This window comes from Oenanthe melanoleuca, chromosome 5 (assembly GCF_029582105.1).
Source record: "Oenanthe melanoleuca isolate GR-GAL-2019-014 chromosome 5, OMel1.0, whole genome shotgun sequence".
NCBI classification, from domain to species: Eukaryota; Metazoa; Chordata; class Aves; order Passeriformes; family Muscicapidae; genus Oenanthe; species Oenanthe melanoleuca.
The window spans coordinates 4,854,902-4,878,803 of NC_079339.1; the positions used below are offsets into that span (position 1 = coordinate 4,854,902).

At 35.1% G+C, this 23,902-nt stretch overlaps 1 protein-coding gene across 3 annotated transcripts in view; it reads right to left on the reverse strand.

Moving 5' to 3' along the window:
• Positions 1-23,902, reverse strand: part of GAS2 (growth arrest specific 2) — a 106,915-nt gene that overhangs the window by 28,091 nt on the left and 54,922 nt on the right. For 2 of the 3 annotated variants that reach the window (XM_056491996.1, XM_056491994.1), the window contains exons 5-8: positions 21,726-21,789; positions 15,668-15,812; positions 12,392-12,499; positions 10,997-11,050 (exon numbers count right to left, since the gene is read on the reverse strand). In XM_056491996.1, coding sequence (XP_056347971.1) covers positions 10,997-11,050; positions 12,392-12,499; positions 15,668-15,812; positions 21,726-21,789 — 371 coding nt within the window. The remainder of the gene's footprint in view (positions 1-10,996; positions 11,051-12,391; positions 12,500-15,667; positions 15,813-21,725; positions 21,790-23,902) is intronic. The other variant, XM_056491997.1, reaches the window with a different exon arrangement.

The window sequence follows — 23,902 nt, forward strand, 5'->3', positions numbered from 1 at the left end:
AAAGTTCATGTTAAGCTAACGTGCTAATATGTTAAAAATTATATGAGACAGGCAAGACTGTCAAAGGCAGTAAACACAGCAGAGGAAACAGCAATTTTCTTATGCTGTGTTGTGACAAGACAGGGCAAAGAGTAATGTTTCTAAACTGATGGGAGAATTGATTTAGATTAGCTGTGAGGAAGAAGTGTTTTACAATGAGGGTGTTGAGGCCGTGGCACAGGTTTCCTAGGGAGGTTGTGGATGTCCCATCCCTGGAAACATTGGATGGGTGAGCAACCTGGTCTAGTTGAAGATAACCCCGCTTATAGGAGGGGGTTGGACTAGATGACCTCTAAGGGTGCCTTCCAAACCAAACCATTCTACGATTCTACGTGTGATAAAACCTTAATACAAATTTAAAAATTACTTAATGTCATTTCAGTATTATTTACAAAAGCTATCACAACCTATTAAATAACATAAATGGCACGTTTTGGGTAACAGTTCTGGCTCCATTCTGAATTTTAAAAGCTTCAGACAGAGTTGCATCTAGTTGGTTAGAGAAGAGGTGTATTCTTAGGACTGCAAAACCAAAAATATCTAGTAAAATATCTAATAAATTCCATAGCATATATTAATCTAAATAGAGTGTTTATAACAACTAAAGCACTTCAGCATCTGTTGCCATGATTGAAATACCATCCTAATAAAATTAAGACAATTTTAGTGTCCTGGTATGTGGAATTTGGGGGGTAAGTTGAGTTTTAAACCCTAAGGTAAATCCATTTCTGATGACTTGAAAGCAAGGCATCATAGCACATCACAAAGCAATCAGTATCAAGTGATGCTGATTTACGACTTGATGAGCAATCTATAGCTGATCTTCAGTTTAGTAGTTGCTGGTTTTTGGTAAATACACTTAAGATAACAATTGACTCTGGGATCTCCCAAGTTTAATCTCCTAAATTAATCTTTGGCAAAGAAAATGTTTTCTGTGTTTAAAACTTCCTTATAGCAACATATACTTGTCTTGTTCTGAGTTTCAAGAATCAGTGACAACAAAAAGAGTAAAAGGAATGCTCCTAAACTTCCATTAAAACATGCAAAACAATGTTTAAGTGTCAGGGCAGTTTTATATCTGTTAGATCTCAATGATTTTGTAAAACAAACTGTTAAAAATAGTATTAAAAATTTTAGAAATTTGAGGATTCACCATTTAAAAAATCAAAATAGAGGGGAAAGTTTGTTTTCATGTACAGCTAGCCCTCAATGAAATAGTTCATTACTAGAAGACAATCACAAAAAAAGCATTTCTGGAATTATGTTGAACTATATTGTTTTCAGAAGGGGATAAATAATTGCAACTGCATATTCATATTTTAACTTACATGTTAGGATGGAGTTTTATCCCTTGGCTTGTGTGGGCTAGCACTGACTTCACGGTATTTCTAACAACTTGAACCCATCTCTAAGTTGGTACTTTGCAGCATTCATGTGATAATTAATAAACTTTTCATTAAGACAAAAATGCAGTATTTACAATTTTCTTAACTGTTCTTATCTTTTTTTTTTCTGTTGCTAAAGGAGAGAAACTACACAGCAAACTTCAGTGAAAATTCATTATTTGATGCACAAAGTGTGCAAGTGGTCTTGGACTCAAACTTCTAATACCAAGAAGAAAATAAACAAAACCAAAGAAAATAAAGTCAGGATCAAATGGTGACCTTTGTTGGGCATTTGTGATATCTGCTGATGGATTTGTCAGGGAAGCATAATTCTGGTGCCATGTGAACTGGCATAGTCACTTGATCCAACTATTTCCATTTGTGATTGTAGTGGTTTTGGTTTGATAATTTGAAATTTTTTGGTGAATGTAGTAATTTATGTGGTGGGTTTAGTGTTGGCTAAATTGTTAGTGCACTTACTAGAATTATTTACTTTTTTTTATTGTGAGATAGGATTAGGAGAAAGGCAAAGTAGGTTTAAATCTTAATGGGCATAAAGAAAAACTTTATTAATTCAACTAAAAGAATAATAATAATCATAATAAAACTGTTAGAATACTTTTCTTCCCCCTCTACACTCTTTTTTCTTTTTTATTGAAAATGTATAAGAATAATTAATTGGTTTATTACTTCTAGAATAGTTTTTCTTCAGTTCACTTAGTGAGAGGAGGTTTTTTTGTCATGTTATGGAGACTTCTTTGCAAGAAATCAGATTTAATGGCTTTAATGTTACAGCAAGTCAGCTGTTTGGGAGAATGGAAATTAGATTTCTATGTAAAAGTCTCTCTCTTTGATTTATAGCTTTCCCCACAATTGTTTTTAGGGCTAATTTTTTAGTTAACTTTTAAGGATGAGCTGTTTAGAAGGAAAGGTTTTCTTCATTTCTTTTTGAGATAATCTTCATTTTTGGGAACAGAGATTTTCTCCTTTCTTGAGGGTAAAGGTTCTTCATTACTCTTTTTTTTCTCTGTTCAAACTTTTTATGGTATCATTGCTGCTACAACATCTGATTGCTTAGCATGGATGCTTTTGCTCATGTTTACGATGTAAAAAATACTCCACTCCCTTCTGCTTTTTTATGATTTATAGGGATATTTAATATATCATAGTCTATTACTATGGCTTACAAGAGAATTTCAGCTTAAGCCTAAGGCATCTCTTAACTTCTCTTCCCATTTTGGGCCTTAACTTTTTTAAAATTGCCTTTGGTGTCTTCATGTTGTTTCCCCATATGTCTTTACTTTTTCTCTCACTTGAGAAAGAATTGAAGGTCTGCAAATCTCATTTGTGTAGTGAAAAAGTTAATATTTTGCTTGAGGTTTGGAGATAGTCATGTTGTTATAAATGTGATTCATGCTAATTAAATTGTAAATATATTAGCAAAATTGTTGCTTTATATCAATAGAAAAATTGTATTCAATTGTTATGAAGCAAAAAGGATAAAGAAAATGGTTAAACAAAGCAGATGGAATCATCCTCCAGATGTTCAATGGGAGTAAACGATATTAAGGATGTAGGTCTGATAATAGCACTAGAAATAAAACTTTTGACCTTGAATTGGGCCAAATTGGGATGATTCCAGGCATTGGACACTTGGACAAGATTTGTTATGGGAACATAGGCTTAATTATATAACCCTAAGCTTAGTGAACCTGTGCTACCTGTGGGTTCAAATGGCGAACATGGAGGAAGACCCAGAGCCTTCATTGGAAACAAGACCCTTGAAAGGAGGAGAGATCTCCGACCACTGGTGACACATGCGCAACACAACAGAGTGGTGTAGATTTTAGGAACAGAAACTAGGAGGAGCTTTCTAGAAGATTCTGTATTAATATGTATTAGTAAACAGTATAAAAGTGAGATATTAGCTTGACTGATTTGGTACGGTGTGAGAGGAATGGCCCTATTCGTACCTCTGGTAAGGGTATCCCCTGGTTGGTTTTGCTTTTGCTTTATTTGAACCAAGCCTCAATTATACTAAATAATTCACTGCCAAATTATGTATGTACTAAAATTTATGCATATAATATTTTTATTGTATTCATTTATATACAATTGCTGCTATTATTAATAAATTGCTGCTAAATTTAATTTTGTTGTTTGATTAATTGGACAAATCGAACAAATCCAAATCCATTTATAACAATATTATCCCTGCTGGGTGGCAGTTGGAGTTGTTCATGGTGGGGAATTTTTTGATGGCTGCGCTGAGGGGGCTGTGTTAGAATTTTTGAGGGGCTCAGCTAGGACAGAGGTGGCTGCTCTTGCTGCAAAGTTGTATATTGGCTTTTGCTGTGTTCAATCCCACGGGGCTGATGGCCTTCCCTCTGTCTGCCTGGCAGCTGCAGGTCACTGAGGAGGATGTCTGGGCAGGGTTTAATGTTGGCAAAATGTCAGAAGGACTGGGCTGGCCCAGCCTCCCCTCCCTGCCCGGCCACCAGGCCAGGAAAAGGGAGTGCTTCTCTCTTCCAATATTGGAAAGAAAGAGAGGTTTTTTTTGGGCTTGTTCATTCTCAATATGTGTGCTCATAGAGGCATGTTCAACTTTTTTAGTGGTTTAACAGATTGTCAGTTTTCAAAACTAAATATTGATTGGTTTTTGTTAGACATGGAGGAAGTTCTTAGCAGTTCTCAGAAAAATAAGTTTTGTGGGTGGCTTTTTCCTTTTTTACTGAATGTTAGAGGTGATCAGCTCAGGAAGCAGAAACAGTAACTAATACACACTAGTCTGGAATCTTACAGGTACCTGAACAGAACTACTAAAACCTGTATTTTATTCTGTTCATGTATTTTGATCATTAAATATATTTTACACAGTTCAACACAAATAGATTGGAGGGCAGGTTGTCATTATATTAGAATAACATATATAATCAAACCTGAGTGCACTTAACCTTAAAACCTCTTTCCTTAATTCTGCCTTAATGTGGGCAAGAATATTTGCCAGTCATTTTTCTTTAATTATTTATGGAAATGGAATTTAAAATATGAAGTAAAAATAGCTATTAATACTAAATCCTAATAAATACTAATCCTAAATTATTAAAAGAAAATTATATTTTAAAGGATCTTTTTATGTTGTAGTTAGATAAAAATCTAAAAATCTGCACTGAAAAAGCATAATTCAGTACATCCTATGAGTATTATTTCTATGTTATTGCAATATAAGAGAGATACACTAAATTTATCATGACTGTCTCATAGTCTTTGGCTCCTAAACTAATAAATAATTAAAAAGACGTAACTGTTATGGATAAAGGTCTCATTGTTTTATTCATTTACTACCATTTATTGTTTCTTGTTACATAATTCTTTTTAGTTTTTGAAAGATAAATCTTTTTTTTGTTTGGGGTTTTTTCCTTTTAAGATTGGAACATAACATCCCAAAATAGAATCTTAATGAATCAATGTAAAAAACATCCCCACAATTTATAATAAAGAATATATCAAATTGATAATATAATTTTAAAATTTTTAATCTGAAAGATTAATAAAATGAAATGCTAGGTAACTCTGTAGTTTGATCATCAATCCCATTACTCATCATAGAAAATAGAGAGGAATTTCTTGTTCCTCCCCCCTGAAAGAGGCCTGTAGGTAAGATGAAGTTATCCCTCTGATTCTAAAAAAAACAAAAAAAACCCCAAACTTTTTAAGAGAATAAAAATCCAAAAATAAAAATTTAACTTACCTCATCTGTCTAGAAAGATTGGGCATCTGACAACTTCTGCTAGGAAAGACAAAATCCCAGTAGAACATACTAGCTGATAAATTCTCTGCCATGTAAATCATGATTATTCTCATTAAAATACAATGGTCTGTATTTTAACATGAGAAAGGATTAAGAAATATTTACTACTTTTCGTCTGGTCAGAACTAGAAGGCATCACAGAGGACAAAGTTATCAATAAACACATGGGATAAAATCCTGCTGTGTTGATATATTGCAAAAAGTACTTTATACCTTTACATGCATGTTGCCAGAGGTGCAATGAAGTTTGAAAATGAAATATAGTAGATATACTTCTTGGTGAATGACATGAATCCCTACAAAGTGTTACATGATATAACAAGAAGAAAAAACTTGCTTTCACACTAACATGAGAATGACCAAGAAATAAAATATTTTTTAAAATGCACACTAACTTCCTCCTGTTATTTTAGGAATAGAAAGGTAAAATCACATTTTATTAAATATTTTAAAAGCCTATATACCATTCTTATTAAGTCATTGCCAGCCCAGTTCTATGCAGAAACATTCCTGTGTCGAGATAAAACGCCCAACAGGAATTTCCCATGTAGGCTAAGATTTTTCTAAGATACTAAACTAAAGCTAAGGAATATGGCAATAGATAATGCACTTTCATGCCTAAATCCTAAAGGTCTAATTACAATCCCTTATGAACAGTTCAGAAGCTTTGGTTAACTGAGGACACCACATCAGCCACATTTATTCTTTTCTCCAGATGGCAGCATGAGTTATGTTTACAGTATAAAAGTATACTGTACACAGTGTATATCATTAAGCACTTTTGTATATATAAAAAAAAGCATTTTTGTATATCAAAAGTTGGGTATTTTCCTTTTAAATTAGCATTGTATAGTAATTATCTAAACCTATAGTGAAGAATATTAACTTATATTCACCCAAAAAATATTTTAGCATTCTTCTATAAAAGACAGATGTACTTACCTTGACTCTGTTAAATATAATTCCTATTAGTGTCATACCTAATCAACTCACCAAAGAAAAAGTTTAAAGAAGAAATGTAAGGTTCAGTGCTATCCTTTAAGAGCAACACTACAAATAGCAGCATCTCCATTTCTAAAGCATCAGGTTTACTAAACTGTTTTCTAAAATGTGAGCTGCTGTCTCATCATTAATGTAGAATATATTATTGTCTAGTAAATGGCAAATGGATTTTTACAAAATTATTCACCTATTTAACAGAAACACAAGAAAATAACGGAGAGAAAGAAATACTTAACCCCATTAACATTTTTGGTATAAACTTATGGAACCCAATCCTTCTCAACAATAGTTCTCAACAATACTCTATAAAGGCCTTTTTGTTTTGAAAATTTTTGGCTGCAGATTAATGGTGGACTTGATTAGCAGTCTATATGTGCTCTTATTTACCTTTAAAGTATTATTTTTTTTTTGTATAATTAATTACTACACAGAAAATACTGCCCATGCTGGTGTGCAGGGTAATTTTACCCTAGTTTATTCCTATCAGAAAGGAAAGTCAGGCACCTGGGGAATGTCTTGCTTTGCCGTCTTTAACCCTTGCTAAGGAAATCAGCTGAATTTTAGTGTATGGTTTTAGACCTAAAGCTTCAGAACACTCTACCCTAGCCTCCTCCTGAGGAGAATTCTCTTTCTACTGATTTCAGGTAATATAATATTGTTATAATTTCAGTTCTAGAAGCCTAAATTATAAATACTATGGCAGAAAATTACGATAGCTGTGTCAGTCACTTCAAGAACTAGAATGTTACAATTCTTGAAGACATTACACCCTAAAAAAGCACAATATGATTTGCTAAAAATTTTTCTTACCTCCAAGTGAAGTTCTCATTGTGCATTAATGTATAGAGGGATACACTGGTATTTGAGTCTCCATAGAAGGAGGTCACCTGAGGCAAACAAATCTAATCTAGTGAGAAAAACTGCAGAACTACTGCACAGCCTGTCAGTTCCACTGAATCTGAATATTGCATCAAAGATATATTCTGTAAAATAAAAAAAAAATCCACCAAATCTAACAAGAACTTCACTGGGTGAAAGTAAAAAGGTGTAACGTCAACAGTTTTCCATTAAATTAGGAGCTAATAATTCGACTTCTTTAGTAAAGAAGTTTCTGATGAATCCTTTCAAAAATTAATTGCTGCACAAATGCAGTACATCAGTGAAAAAAGGTAGAAAATTAAATCAAGAGGGGTAAAAAATTTTTTTAAAATTTCTTATGCTTTATGTGTTTGGATAACCCTCAGTGAAAGTCAGTCAATTATTTAACTGCAAATGTCAGCTCTTCAGAGGACCAGATAGTGGAGCTCTAGCTGCTTTTTTATTGAGTGCAAAAACAGCATCATCAGGTACAAAGTGAAGAGAGAGATGTCCATGAGCTTCTGGCTCCATGGAGACATCTAGGCCTAAGTAAGAAAAGCTGAAGGCAGAAAGGAGGGGGGGAAATAAAGGGAGAGGCAAGAGAGAAAGGGTAACTAAAAGAACAAGTAAGCTGCAACTTGAGCTGGAACAGGGAAGGGTTCTGCCTAATGTCAACAGGTTAGTGATGGAGTATAGAACAAAACAGATTTCCTAGCAATTCTATAGGCAGCACTCAACTCCAGCCGTCCCACTGACACACTCAGTATCACTGTTTGTCCAAGAGTTTTTGAGTCTTTTGGAGTGAATTTTACTGGTCATTTAAGTAACTGTTTGTTTTTGGGTTTTTTTCCTAAACAATATATGAAACCTGAGAAGGTTGAGAACAATTCCATCTTCAGTAGCACAAGTAAGACTGAAATGTCATCTACTCGGTGATTGTAAAGCTGTTGGAGAGGAATTGGCACAGAGTAGTGTCCAGCTGAAAGGTCTCCAAAACCACCTTGTATCTGGGCATAAACTAGGGCTGGACTTCAGATATGCCTTGCCCCAGGTCTTTTGCAGTTTCAAGTTGAGAGTTACTGCAGTTGTCTACAAACACAAGACTGAGATTAGGAGCCCAAAGAGCCCAATGACCATTGCTGCCCTGAGGCACAAGATGTGTTTTCAGAATTCGCTCACAAGATCCCAGGTATCCCACTACATCTCCTTTTGGAATTAGGTTAATTAAAACTCCTGATCTGCCCATGATTTTGACATTTTTAACACTCTGAAAGTTATTTCTTATCGATAATGCTTAGGAAAGGATTTTCACTTTTCCAGATTGTAAGTGAATACACCTGGGAAAAGCAGAACAACTGTGAAAATCTTTGGAATAAGGAAGACAAAAAAGCTAGGAAAATTATGCTGAAGGAAAAACAAAAGACAGAAATACACTATGCAAAAGCTATGAGTAGAACTTAAGCATTTGAATTGGAAAGGCAGAACAAAGCATTTCAGTCTTGAGATCTGTATAATCAATCTGCTTTCTATTTCTCCATATTTCCAGTTCATATATGGTATATGGTACATCATCGCTACCTGGATGGTTTGGAGTAAAATATACTTCTATATTTATACACAAATAAATTTTTCTCACCAGAAAGAGGCAGTAGTGCATACTGGACTGTCTGCAGAATGAGATATATATACACATATATATATAAGCATACATAGTATGCATATATTGTGTTAATGAATCTGAAAATAAAGTTTCTACACAGGTGCTGTAGCAGGCAAATAACACCTTTCCTTTCCTGGCATTTAGTAGAAAAAAGTATTGAATAAACATTTTATTATTACTATACCAAAATAATGTTACATTCTATTAATTATTAAGAATACAAGGTCAATCATTTAAGAGCAATGATATTGTTATCCACTCGTCTGCAAGACAGAGAACATAGATATGTTACAGGAAAAATCAGAAGCTTTAAACCCAGGGCCCATTATATCATCTAATGTGATTCCAGTTGCATAAAGATAATTTCTCAACAATTTGAATGTCATCATGGGTATGGACCAAAACTACAGATCTTTCTGAGAGAAGCTGGTTAGTTTGTGGGAAATGTTCATGCTAATACATATACAATGCAACATGAGGTAATTTGAAAACAGAATTCTTGGTACTGAAACTGTTAGAAAAGTACTTTTTGCAAAGGTGTGACTGACATTTCTTACTATAAAAATCTCTCTTAATAACTATTTTTCTACCTTTTGCAAGAAGCAAGCACTTCAAATTCTGTGACTTCTTTCCCAATTTATAAACCAAATGTTTGTACAAGTTTTCATTATTTTTATTCTTTATTTTTAAAAATAGGCTTATTCATTCAATTCCATTCTGAAAGATTAAGGCATAATGGTAGGATGGTAGGAGAGTGCAAATATAAATGATTAATTGTATGTTGCACACATACTGGAATCCCACTAATTGTAAACCAATGTTTCAGTTTTAAATAAGCTGGTCATTTAATTCAACTTATTAATATAAACCCTTACTATAAACCATGTATTCCATCTTTTCTGTGTAAGGGGAATTTAGAATAATTCCTATTCAGAAGGAAGGAAAAAGAATATACAAGCAGATACATTTTTATTGAAAATAATTTTTAGTATCCAAGCCACCACAGCATTATGCTAATTATATTCAGTTTATGCATTATAGAATCACTTCATGCATAAAAAACTTCTTTTGGCACATGCAGTTTTATCAGATTTAATATCTTAATGTTTTCATGAAGTTTCATAATTTCCCTTAATTCACAGATTTAAAACTTCCACTAGGAATTTAGATATTTCCCATGTTAAAAAAAAAAATTACTCAAATTTTAATGGGATCATTACCCCTGTGCTTTCTGCTACATATTCCAAAGGGTTTTCTTTCCTTAGAATTACTTTAAATTGACACATGTAATTTGTTTCTGTGATTTTTTGCATGAAATCTATGCTATGCCATGTTTTATTTTTCTTTGCTGTTCCTTGTTGACTTATTTCATATATGGATATAAATTAATAAAAAGAGGAACTTCGGAACACTTTCTCTTCTGGTTTGTACATTGGTTTTGGTTTTTTTTCCTAACAGAACTTGCAGAATTAGAAAAAAAAATTCAGATATTATATTATTAAATAATTTCCAAAAAAATAAAATAAACTTAACCATCAATTGATAGGAGCTAACTCCTACCACATGGCATACTTGTAGCATCACTGAAATGACAGAGGTTTTAAATTCTGTAGAGGTTACTGGAAAAAGCTAATAGGCTGATACAGTAGTGGATACACTAAGCCATCTTAAACTAATGAAACTAATTCAACTGGAAGACACTGGGTTGTAAACAAATGGCATGTATTTGACTGTGTCATGCTGTGTAAAGAACATACAGCATAGAGGAACTACCTCAGTGGCATCTAATAGGGTGCCAAATACCAATAAAAATTAATATTCAGCTACACATCTTAAATGTACTTTTTCACAAGTGTCCAAAGGATTCCAAAGGAAGGCTAACAAATCTAGTTATGTACAGAAGAACATGTAGAGTGAAGAGTAAAAACTTACTGTGATCCAGTGAAGTGTTCCAAAATGAAGTTCAAAACAAGCAAAACCAAAAGACAACTGACTTTTAAAACCTAGGAACATGAACTTGTTCCCAGTGAAATGTATGGCAAGTTTCCAATTATATGTTTTGTAGGAATGATCTTTAATACTGCTGTTTAATACCTAATCTATATTACTGTTATTTTTTTGCACAATTCAACTTGGAATGTGTGATATGAAAAGGGTGTTTTGTTTGCAAACTTGGAATGAAATCTGGCTTGGACTAGATTGCATAATAAAGAAGCCAGGAAAAGGGAATTTGATACTCACCATTCTGGCAGAACTCAAGTTTCTCAAAAATAAAAGATTAAAAATTCTTTGATACTGTTTTTAAAACGAAAATCACAAGGAAGAAACTGTAAATGTTAAACTGTGCCAGATTACTGAGGTCGTCTTTGGTTAATAATAACTACCTTCTTCAAAGTGGTTTGAAACTAGTAATAAAGATATTACCTAAATATACTGCAGAATTAAATAAAAAAGTATCACTGGCTAAAAACCAGAAAAGCTATTAATCCTTTATACTAGCATGTTAAATCCCAAACTATCTGTGAGATTTAACAAATCCCTTATTTCTTCTTCTTTTTGACCTATTACTGAATTAATTAGAAGTTCTCAATACTTATTTGGCACAGTACTTATACATGTTCCCAATTTCACACTCCTGAGAAAACCCAAAACCTTATCTGGCTTCATTGACTTCACTGTAAGTCATGTTAAGCAGAAGTTTATGACTGCATAAGCACTCTGGTATTTTGCTGAACAAGGAACTTGACTTCTGGAGATAAGAAGGAATCCCTCTGACTTCTGTTTACAAGTGCTCAGTTTTACCAGGTCACAGTTATGTGCCTTTAGCAAAACAGGGATAACAGTTATTTGAGAGCAAGACCTATCATTTTGTTAGTCATGGCTCAAGAACAGTGAACGTGGAGAAGAAGATGGAAAGAAGCGTTGTATGAATCAGATTTTTAACATGCAACTACAGAATAACAAAATTAGCATATTTTCAATTATTATTACCATAGACATATATAGAGGGATCAGAAGAATTAGGCTTTGAAAGTATAGATGTGCTAAATTCAGCCATACAATAATGCTAGCAAATATTGAAACTGATTAACTTTGTGCTATGAGAGTTAATACTCTACATACAAAGTCTGAAATACAAATCTGGATTTGTAAATATCTGTTAATCAAATAAAGTACTATGGATTTTAATAGTTTGCTCATGCTGCATTAGCAATATATCTTAGTCATGACTTGGCAATTCAATGATCATGAAGCCTTTGATCTGTTTCCTGGCCTGTTAAGTAGTATCAGTCAAAACAGAGTGAGAGAAAGGTTGCTTTAATGCAGTGGATATTCTTTCAAGCCAACATGAGAGGTCACCAGGTCCATTTCTGTAGACTCTTGGTTGCAAACAATTAAAGAGGGAACAAATTCAATGACCTAAAGTTAGAAGGATATTTATCACATACTAATAATTCCTTGGGTCAATTAACACACTGTGGGTTATTCATTCTCCAACTGTGTAATAAAAATGAGTCAGTGCTGGTTAAACAGAAAATACTTTTTCTTGTTAATCAGTGATTCAATTTTCAAAGTGGAAAGTAGCAGTAAAGTAAAAACAATGCAAAAATAAAAAAGTGAAGATAAAATCTTTACCCTAATAAAAAGGATCTTCTCTCCAACTCTGTATCTTCCCTGTGAAAGACGCTCCACACAGAACTTATTAGGGCATTTACAAGGTGGATCTTCAGAAATGTGTTTAACCTATAAAACAAGAAGTTATTAATAGGAACTGTTTAAAATAGTATGGATAGCAAAACATTCAATAAGACACTAGTCATAATGTATAATTTAATATAAATCTTAATTGATGATATTTTTCTTAGTTTTTCTTAACCCCAGAAAGCACCCTATGGTGCTTCCAATTGCAATGATTTAGTAGCTGAGTTAAAAATGTCACACAGTTGAGCATCAAATTTGCACTCTATCTGAAGTCAGTTTGTTACATGGAGTTTAGCACCACACTTTTGTAAATGCATTCTCAGTATTTTATGACGAATCAGCTCAAAGTCCTAATACAACTAACAGGCAAAATGAAGATGTCATAAGATGCATCCTGCCTTCTAAATATATATAAATATGGAGGTATCTTTCTTACCAGTAAGAGACCCTGCCTTTTTAAAATTGTGCACTAACACCTTGGGAAAAAAGCATACAGAAAATACTGTGACATGATTAAAAATTCATGTCAAGACACTCCTCAGTAGTTTCAACTTCCCTTTGATGATGTTCTTGTTAGGGTAATTCCATCAAAGTTAGTTTAAAGGGACCTCAAGTATACTATCATTGCCAAACCTAACAACATAGCCCCAAAAATAAGGGCTGAGAAAAAACAGATGAAAAACACTTTCCTGCTGGTTATTAGCTGCATCAGCCTGACTTCAGCCTCTTTGGTCTGGCATGTGCTACCAAAGGTAGTGATGCTTAGTAAAAGTATACTTTTTTTTTCAACTATGGCAAACTAGCAAAGGCATCAATATCAAAAAAGCAGATCTGGCTGTGAAACTCCTACTTGACATTCAAATTGCACTTCTATATAGGAGCAGCAAGACTAAGTGCAGCATTTTCACACACTGTGGTCTTCTTGGACAAAGTACGTATCTAGTATGTCAACATCAAACAATGCAAAATGCCAGAGGAATTTGCAGATGTTTGTCCACGTCAAACAATATTCCAAAGACATTTCCATATCCAGTTTGTAAATCAAGGCCTGTAAAAATGGTCTGAGGCCCAGGAAAGGATATTTTCAGAATAGCTAACAAATTAAAGTCTTAAATTGTTTCACAAAAAGAAAAAATGCCTGGCCAAAGCTGTAGCATTCTAATAAAGTGTTTTGTTCATCATGAATAGATAAGGCTTCTGAAGTACAAATGTTTTTCAGATCTTCTTTACGGATTAAGTTACAGTATGTTAATAAACCAAAAAGAACATATAAGGTTTTAAAACTAGCCCTGTTGAGTGATTTAAATGCTTTCCGGTTATTTCTGAAATGATTCAATGTCTTTATCTGAAAAACATTATTACCTTATGGAGGGTTTTTTGTAAGTATTCTTAAGACTTTTTTTTAAATCAGGGCACAATATTTTTATGAATAAAAATAATTAAAATAACACTTAACAGAGGAACTCTACATGTGTTTTAGACACAAAAAGTGTTTGTCAGGTATCAGATGAGTTGTCCTTAGTTTGAATGAATCACATTTGGAATATTAAGATCTGTTACTCAAGTGATTTTTATCAACATGGATGAGAGCCTCCATTTCTGGTGAATAAACTATTTAGATTGTCAATGTACAACAGGAATAATTTACATTAAACTGTTGGTTGATGACTTAAATCCAAGTGCAGGTGCTGGGGATGAAAAAAATGTATTCCTGTATTTCTTGGAATGTGGTACCAAGACTGGAATTGTGCTTAGGGAGCTTTTTGGCAGTGGACCTCTGAATACTGTTCAATAATCAGGGATTCCTGACATAATATCCTATGGCATTTATCACCGTGTTAGCTGAAAATGAGCAGTAGGAACTTAATGCTTTGTGCTTTGTCCACCAGAGTTCATATAAGGAAACAAAAACCTAGAGTAGCTGTGCCTAAACAAGTTCAAGGTGGTTTTGAAGTGTGTAAGCAAAATAGACCCATCTACAGCTTGTGGGAATGAAAGCCAGCAGATCTATTCTGGTGTAAAACAGAGAATAATAAGATCTTCACTACTGATCCTGCTATTGAGGGTTCCATTGCCTTACTGTCCCAAAGGACATAGAAGTATTGAGTGGAATTTGGAAATCAAATAAGGAAGCAGAGGGAGGAATTATATTATATTTTATTTTGTGTCTGGACTATATGAGCAACTGCTGCTATTTTATGGTGTGAGTGTCTGAGGCACTGCAGGTCAGGAATCTAGTTGGATGAATTCCATTCTGTTTCTATCCATACTGCTTTCTAAATTAAAGGAGGTGGTTAGAGAAAACCTACATACTCTCTGTTCAATTTCTACGTGATATGCAGTTTACCAGCCTCTTTCTACACGTAACTGTTCTTTCTCAATTCTGTTGAAACACAAGTGCTTTTGCAAAGTTAAGGAAGAAATACAAACCAGAAAATTTTAAATGTAATTATATGCATCAAATAAAAGTGTTTTAATAAAAGGAACGAACATTACATTCCATCTGCTCTTTGTAACAGGAAAGTGGCACATGGATTTTTCAAGAAGGGCTTTGTAACTCCCAGGTGGCACATCTACCTTGCAATGTAGTAGTTACTATGGTAACTGGTTCTTTTTACAGGCCAGATTTGTACTTTTCCAGTTTAACCTTTTCATGGTCTCAAAATGCATCCTTTTCATCTGATTCCAGCTATTTCAAATGAACCCTTACAGGTTTGCACCAGAAACATGAATACTCAATATGCTGCAACAAGTTTAATAAATTCAAAGCAAGATTCTAACAATGAGGAAAACAATGTTTGTTTTTTTACTATGTGGGGATCATGCAGAACAGCTTAAAAATTAGGCTGAAATATCTTAGAAGTGTTTGTTAACATTCAGTACAAGTCATATGAGCCAAATCTTGTCCTGACTTAGTCCTTCCTCAGACAAAGCACCAAGTGGGAGTCGGTGAATAAGGAGTAAAAGAGTAATAAGAAGGGAATGTGGCCCTAAGCACAAAGCCAGGCTAAGCTGCAGAGCTCCTACACAGTGTGACTTTTTTCTTTTCCCCAAGCTTCAGACATAAATAATTGTGGTCAAAAAACAAATGACTCTATAAGTTAACAGATGTTAAAAATAGAGTGAGATGTTAAACTCAGCTTGTGTGTTGTGCAAGTAAATGCAAATCAGAATCAATAAGATAGGAAGATGCTTCTTTCCACAACTTACAGCATCATCCAACAGTTTCCCTGTGCTCTTTTTCCCAGGAGACTTTGTGGGTGATGGTGAAGGAGATGGAAGGGGAGCTGAAAGTGTTTCCTCTTGTTCAATCTCTTTTTCCAATTTTATTAATCCAGGAGGTTCCACACCAAACCTTTTGGAAACATGCAAATAATAAATTATTAGTCCATATAAAGTATTATGTATTTTAAAATAAAACATTGGAAAAAATTTCTACTTTGTGTGCAATAACAGAATGATGCACACAGTAATAAACATGTATAAAATGCATCAACCATTACTGCCATAATTTCAAATTAATGGAAAAAAACAATTTAGATGCAGTCTCTCAGTCAATCAAATTTACAGGAAATAAAGGTACTTTTTCAGATTCTCTGTCTGATACCATATCTGTTGGTGAATAATTTATGAACAACACTAGACCAAAAATTGCAATACCATGCAGGACAGAGTCAAGTTCAGTACATTTGTGCTTTTTTAAAAATTTTATTTTTTTTGTTCCAAACAGCATTTTTTCAAATTACTTGACAACTTATACTTTGTGTTAGAATTTTTCAAAGAAATCCAAATTAAAAGTGATTAAGGGTTTTCCTGGTCTCAGCTATTGTACTGAATTTATAGATAAGGAAACTGAGACATGGCCACTATTCTTCAGAACTGGTTAGTGTTTTTACTAATTGATTTTTGACAGCCAGTCATCAGATCTCTGTTTACAATGGCAACACACTTGTAGCTCCAGCTAGAACAAAATACATGCAACTTCATCATGGATAAACTCAAAACAGAGTGCTTGAAGAGAAAGGTCCTTTTGAAAGATCTCTTGAACGCTTTATGCAAGTGATTGAGTCAGTATCTCACAGCAAGCAGCAGAGCTTGGACAGAAATCAGAAGTCTAAAAGGGCATCCCATTTTCCTAATTACTGATAATCCCCTTCTGGTTTTTTGTTTGTTGTTTTTTTTTGTTTTTTTTTTTTTTTTTTTTTTTGTTTTTTTTTTTTTTTTTTTTGTTTGTTTGTTTGGTTTGGTTTGGTTTGGTTTTGTTTGGTTTTTTTTTAATCTGCCAACACTGAACAAATCCCAGAAAAACACCCAGAGTTCATTTTTCAGAGAATGACTTCAACTTGGAAAAGTTATCATGCCAGGTAGACTTCTCATAACAAACTACTTGCACAAATGAAATAATATTTTCTTCTGTAGCAGAAAAGACCATAATTCAGATGCAGAACTATACACTGACTTATCTAAATAAAGGTCTGGACACTAAAATATTGAGCAGTGGCAAATATGTGTCATGAAAATTTAAGCTAAATACATTAATGATCTTAGAAGTGTACAAAGAAAAGATATAAGTGCGTATACTAGCTGTTGCATTTTTCTGGTAATATTTAATTGAGTCATACTACTGCCTTGTAAATTAATAGAAAGTAAACCAAGAACCAAATCTCTGCTTGTACTGGCTTCTAACTGGCACAGTCTGCCTAATGAAAAGTCAGCCAACATTGAAGCAAGCACTTATATACAATCTATTTACTTCCTGTATGTCTGCAGATGCTGACAGGCTGCAAATCATTTAATTCCCACTGGGCTCTAAGCCTACTCCTGCATACAGCCTTACTCATCATATAAAACTCTTCCACTGTCAGAAATATTGGTTCTTTGCTTCTATGACTTTTCATAGTTTCTACATTATGTGTTAGTGACAGAATTTTAAAGTTCCCTGTATTTCCAGTATTCTAAATTCCTCTGATGAAGAGTTGAAAAATGTATGAACCCGAAGCAAAGCTGCTGGAAAGCTGAAATTGTAAAGCCCACATCTTTTCTGAGAGGGGTAGAGGTGCAAATTCTGGGAAGGTATGCTGAGCATTTCCTTTTCTGCTCCTTTTTAGCCTAGCTTCTCACAACTACCCGTGAAGCAGCATTGGACTGTAACATGATCTCTGTTAGATGTCTTAGAGCACCTCTTTCCATTTTTATCAAGGTAAAATGGAATACAATAGCAGAAAGCCCTTGAAATTGCTCAATAGTAAGTCCAAAAGACCAGTGAGGGTTGTTTAACCCCACAGAGATTAACAGTAACACAAGAACTTCATTCTTCATGCAGAAAAAATATTTTAGTTGTTTTCCATTGTAAAATCTCTGACCTTGAAATACTTAGGGAGGATGTTGGACCTATGCAACCCACTGCAATAGTCCTGTGCCTTGTCAGTGGTTAATTCCACCCTGTAGGAGATTTCTCTCATAAATCTCACTGTATCCACATAACATCTGCCAGTGACAGAAGGGCTCATTTTAACTATTGAAGCTTTGCAGACAATTTCAGAACTTTGTTTTCATAAAGAAATTAAATTCAAGATAATTTATCAGGCAATTGTATTTTTATTAATATCTTTGAACTGCCACTCTTTGAGCCAAGTGGTTACACCAGTTTCCCATTCACTGTGCATCCATGCAAGTCCATCTGTCCCTAATCTAAGAGGACATTATGAAATAACATGATAAAAGCATTACTAAAGCAAAGGTAAATTATCACCTGTCTCCCCTATCTGTTGAATACAAGTTCAAGTTCAGCAGAACAGAGCTCAATTTAATGCCTCCTCAAGCAATCCTCATTCTTCCTCACTTGTGCCTCAATCACAAGTATATTTGCATTAAATAAAAAAGCTTAGGTTGACTTACAGGAGTTACAGACCCTGAAGACTAACAGTAATCTAGCTGGGTAAAGTGTGCCAAAAGCTGAGTCCTTGAAGGACCTGAGTCCTTCATGCCACTTTGAACATTTCTTTCTGCTTCTAAATTTCTTCAGTGTCTCTTATTCTTTTTGTTCTTTAAAAACAGTCTGAGGAACTTTTTCAAAGATCTCTGCAGCTCCTGTTCTGGAAAGCAAATCCCTAAGACTGCCAACAGACCCAGTTTCTTTACGAAGCATACATCTTACTTCTCTCTTGTTTAAAGCAGCACAGCAATGTCACTTTAATGTGCTCTTTCCTACACTTAATGAAGGCAAGTATCAATTCTCCTTTCCCATACAGTTCTAGTTTACCACAGCTCAGGCAAAATGGGCATCATATATTTGGCTTTCAATTTGATTAACCTGACATCCCACTTCAGTTTTTGTGTACCTTGGAAGCACACAAGATTATAAATGGGGGCTTGTTTTTTTTGAAGAGATACTAGAGCAGGAAAAAGTTGACAGACATGTTATCTGACTCCTAAGCTATAAAAAAAATTAAAATAAAGGAACATAAATACAGAAACAGAAACACAATATATAAAATAATCATGAATGATATATGGTAATATTTATGTATTATAAATAAAAAAAATAAAGTACAAATATTTTAAGGGTAAACGGATAGATATGCATAATAAATGAAAACATGGCTTATTTACTTGTTCAATACCTCTTTTCATGTCTGGAACAGAAAGCGTCTGAGACATGGAAGCTTAAGACAAATATAAAGGATAAGAGTCTATTTTCATCCTGTGTTGGTTTCACGTGCTGGGGGGAGGGGTGGATTCACCTCAGGGTAAGCTCCATGAGGCTGGGGAGTGGGAGGGGCTCTCCTGTCTCTGAGAGCTTCCCCTGTGAGCTGCTGGCACCAATCAGAGAGCTGATTTGGTGATGGACAGCTCGGGAAACCAATTAGAGGTTGTTTCGCTTTCACAAATTGCAGTGGATTAAGCTGACTGCTCTCTTTCGGCTTCCAGCCTCTGGAGGGGTGGTGGTCCCTGGCTGGGGCTATGGCCTAGCTCCGGACTCGGCCTGGGGCCCGGCCCAGCACCCCGGCTCTGCGGGGGGTCCGGCTTGGGACCCCGGCCTCGGCTTGATGGGGGGGCACGGCCCAGCCGCATGGTCCCTGCCCCCCCTCCCTGACCGCATGGCTCCGGGCGGCTCCGCGCAGCCCAGGCTCCCCTCTCCACGTGGCATGGCCGAGCAGGGGGGATCGGAGAGCCACCAAAGGCTCTCCCTTCCCCCCTCCCCTCCTCGTTCTGAGAGAAGAGGCCTCCAGCTGCCCATGTTGTTTCTTCATGATCTGGATACAATTTTAACTTCAATATGCCTGGATAAGATCCTCGATCTCCTGAGCTTCCCTGGATGAGAAGAAATGAAGCATGGAGACTACAGAGGTCAGTGGAATGAAGATAAAGTTCCTGGTGGGAAGAGATTGAAAAGATGCAACTGATAGGTAGCTGAAAACCCTTTTTTGTGGGCTAAGGGGATTGTGACTTCACTAAAATTCCTTTAAACTGTGACATATACTTGGGGAGGTTTGGATGCTTGAGAAGAAGACTTTTTGCCTTGGGGAAATGGAGCTCTCTCTGTTCTGGGACTGGATTATGAACAGAGACATTTGATAGTGAAGGAGATGAAGAGAATTTTGTTTTTCAGCAGCCTGCCTTTAAAAGTGGTACCCCAAGTGTGAAACATAACCCATAGCACAGCTCTGGAAGGACTGTGAAAGAATGAGAGGAGAGTCATAATCTGCAATATTTTCCTGGGCAGATGTGGATTGTGAAGGTGAAGACATCCCCTAAGCCATAACTAAAAAAGGGACTTTTCTCTCTTAAGTAAACTGAAATGATTGTTTGGATGTATAACTGACTGAAGTGTTCTCTGTATGTTTGTTGATAAGAAATGTGGAATGAAGGGGAGGAGGGAACAATCTAGGAGTCTTATTCTGAAATATTTTTTTTTGTGTTATTAATAAATTTCTTATTCTACCTTTTTAAGTTTTAAGCCTGCCTTGTCTCTACTCCTGGGTCCTGTCTCTAAAAGAAATTAAATATATTGAGGTTGGCAAACCCAACTCATACCGTGACACATCCTCTTGTAAATTTATTGAGACATCAAATCTCACTGCAAAATGAGATTAATCTAACTCAGCCAACTTTAGCAGAATCCAACATTCCCCAACCAGAAACATGCATGATCTGAGGAAGTTGCATACTATAAAGTAACCAATTGGGGCAGATAACCTGACAATTATGCCCCAGGCATAGGGTCTTTGGGTACTGGTAGGCCTGTGTTCAAGCTGTATTGAAAGCAGGGTTTGTTTGCTCAGGTAAATTAGGATTCATTAAAATTTAGTTCATTATGCATCTGCAGATCAAAATGCTTTCTTCTTTGTGGGAAGCTAAAACAATCTGCCATTTGAGCCCAAGTTCTAGAGATAACAAAATAATTGAACCCCTGAAATCACTATTTTTTGATCATTGCTGTTCCTATGCAAGCTTTTGTTGACAATATGGGTTTTTCTGAAACTTGACCATGAGAAAAATTTCTAGCTTTCTATGTGAGTTCATTCACAAAATACAAATACACATTATGCAATTTTAATACAGCCAATACTAGTTCTTAAACTAGGAATAAATAGGGGTCTCCTTCACCTTGATTGCTACTACAGGAATTCTTCTGAAAGTAATGAAACTATCTGAATAGCAAGGTACTCCAGTTTGACACACACAGATGAACGTAACTGCAGTTTGCATGCAAGACTGGGCAGCAGTGATGCTGCTCATGTATTTTTCAGTAAATCTTATGCCCTACGCTGGTTAAATCTGCATCTGCAAAAAAGGGGGAAAAAAATCACATTCTAGTCACTCTAATTTTGATTGTTTAGCAAAAGTCTTTGTCTTGATGTCAAAGACAACATTACATTGTACTGGAAGTCCAGCACAGCTGGAATCATCTTGGTCAGATTTAGGTCATGTGAATATCAACTTATTACCAGGAAACTTAATTAAATTACAGTTGTTATAGAGACATCTGACTTTAGAAGGAGAAATGGCTCAAAGCTTTATAGAAAAAAAAAATCTCAAACCCTTCCTCTGCTAATACAAGGATAGCCAAAAGCATCTTTATTGAGGTACAGAGATTTTGTAATATTTGTTAACACCTGCCCTCAAGAGTGACATCAAAACAAACATTTTATTTGAACCTAATGAGCACAAAAGTTAGCTTGAGATGTATTGATTTAATATGTCTGTCAGGAGCCCCTGCTGTCAATAGCAAATATTTCATTGGTCTTCAAATATTTTCACCTACCTTGCTGCAATTCTTCCAAGTTCCAGCAAACAAAGGCACACTTCTCTTGGCTGCTTATGGAGTACTAGAAAAGCAAAATGAAGATGGAAAACATTGATAAATAAAAGCTATTTTAAAGATCTTAGTGATGGAATGGAACCTAACCATCAATATCTGTAATTCTTGACTCCAATAAAAGTTTGTTTTCTTTGGCTTGCAGTAGAGTTTTACTGGAATAAAAAGAATGGGATTGATGAGTGGTTCTCAGAGTTCAGCCAGTTCAGAAGTTCCATTTAGTTATCTAAGTCACTGAATAATTATCTGAGATAATTGGTAATCTGCAAGCAGTTAATAACTATTGAAAAGTAATCAAGAGATCTGGCACAACATTTTAATTACTAGAAATTCAAAAATAACTTAAGAGTGATCCTTTTCTTTCTTAAAACTAAGAGAATTAATATCCTTTAGATCACTATTTTTCTTAGCCAATTTAAATTTAAAAAAAACTATTGCATTAACAAAGATACATCTCACTATAAATTTGGTCCTGAATTTTTTTCAAATCTACTCTTAAAGTAAATATGAAACTAGAGTGCTTTAGGAATCAGTTCTTCACAGTATAAAAATCCCAAACAAACTAAAAATACTTTCTTCTTTATACATACATACATACATACATATATATAATGCAAGTCTGCATGCCTGCATTCACAGAGAATAGTTTTTAGCTGAATCAGAAGTACCCGTGACACAGCATGATCTCTATATTTTGAGAGACTGAAATGTTAGGGGTTAATGTCCCAACCATTCATTTGCAAAAGCAGCAGGTGCTTTGCTAAGGCCAGGTTTGCACTCCCTATTGGAAGGAGAGGGGGAGAGGTTTTGGGTGTGTGGTGGTGAAACGTCTCAACTGCATAATTGCAGTACAGGCACAGAAGGGGTGCACACTCCACTGGAGGATGATCACTACAAACCAACTTCTGTTTAGCAGCAAGCTGGGTTTTGAGCCAAGTAAGGGAAAAGGCTCATAAGAAGCAGATTCTGCAAAGCGTAATAGCGCTTTTTATCATGGCAATGTTCTTCCTTACATAACTGGCTCAGGTGTAAAATTCCCCTCCATGGAAGATATTGGGACACTCATACTTCCACATAGGCCTGAAGGCATACATCCCTTCTGATGGGACATAACTGGCTCAGCTACAGTGATGTAACAGGCACATGCTTTAGGTGTCGTAAACCATCAAAGCCCCCCAGAGAGTGCCCAGACTAATTTCTGGGGCCTTCCACCAGAAGTCTGCACATGATCCACAGGGTTGTAACAGACCATGCTAAACTCTTGCCTCAGGGGCAGTACCCTGGATGCTCTCACCTGAACCTGACTGTATATCAGAGCAAGACTGTGACTATCACTCCAGACAAGACATTGAAATTGCAACAATTAAGTCTCACTTCACTCTCTATTCTTATCCATTCTCTGTATTTTCTTATGTGATATCTTCATACTTGGTTACATTTCTATAAGTGATAATAACCAACATGGCTACATACCTCCTTTCCATTGCAACCCAACTGATTTAAAATAAACCTGCCATACATGTGTGTATATATATATATAGATATATATATATATAAAACTAATCATTCAGTGTGGTTCCACTCTCATTCCTACTCAAAGGAATCTATTAGCAAGAACCTCAGTTACCCTTGCTTACAGGGGCAAGTTATAACAATTATGAAATACCACCATAAGCCAACATGTTTTTTTCCCCCCATGATTCAGAATAGCTAATATTCTGTAAAGAAGTCCAGCAAATCATATAAGAAAAATGCAAAATCAATAAATGAAGAAAAGCCTGTGGCTGTTTGCATAATCAACTTCCCAAAACCTCCAAGAAACAAAAAACAGGAGAAAAAAATAATTAAGAGTACACTGTAACCGTGGGTAAAAATCAGGTTTTTAAAATTTTCATAATAATAAAAAAATTTACACCTTACACTTCAGATTGAATTGAGACCAAAAAGTAACTGTGCGATTATTTGTATAAATCAGAAAAAAATGAACAGCATCAAAATAAATTTGTTTTTAATGAGTTAAGGTCAAGACATCAGCTATATAAAGTTTTGGCAATCTAAAGACTCACCTAACTCAAATGCATGATGAAAAAATACCATTCCTGAAAAAGATTTTTTAGTGTCTA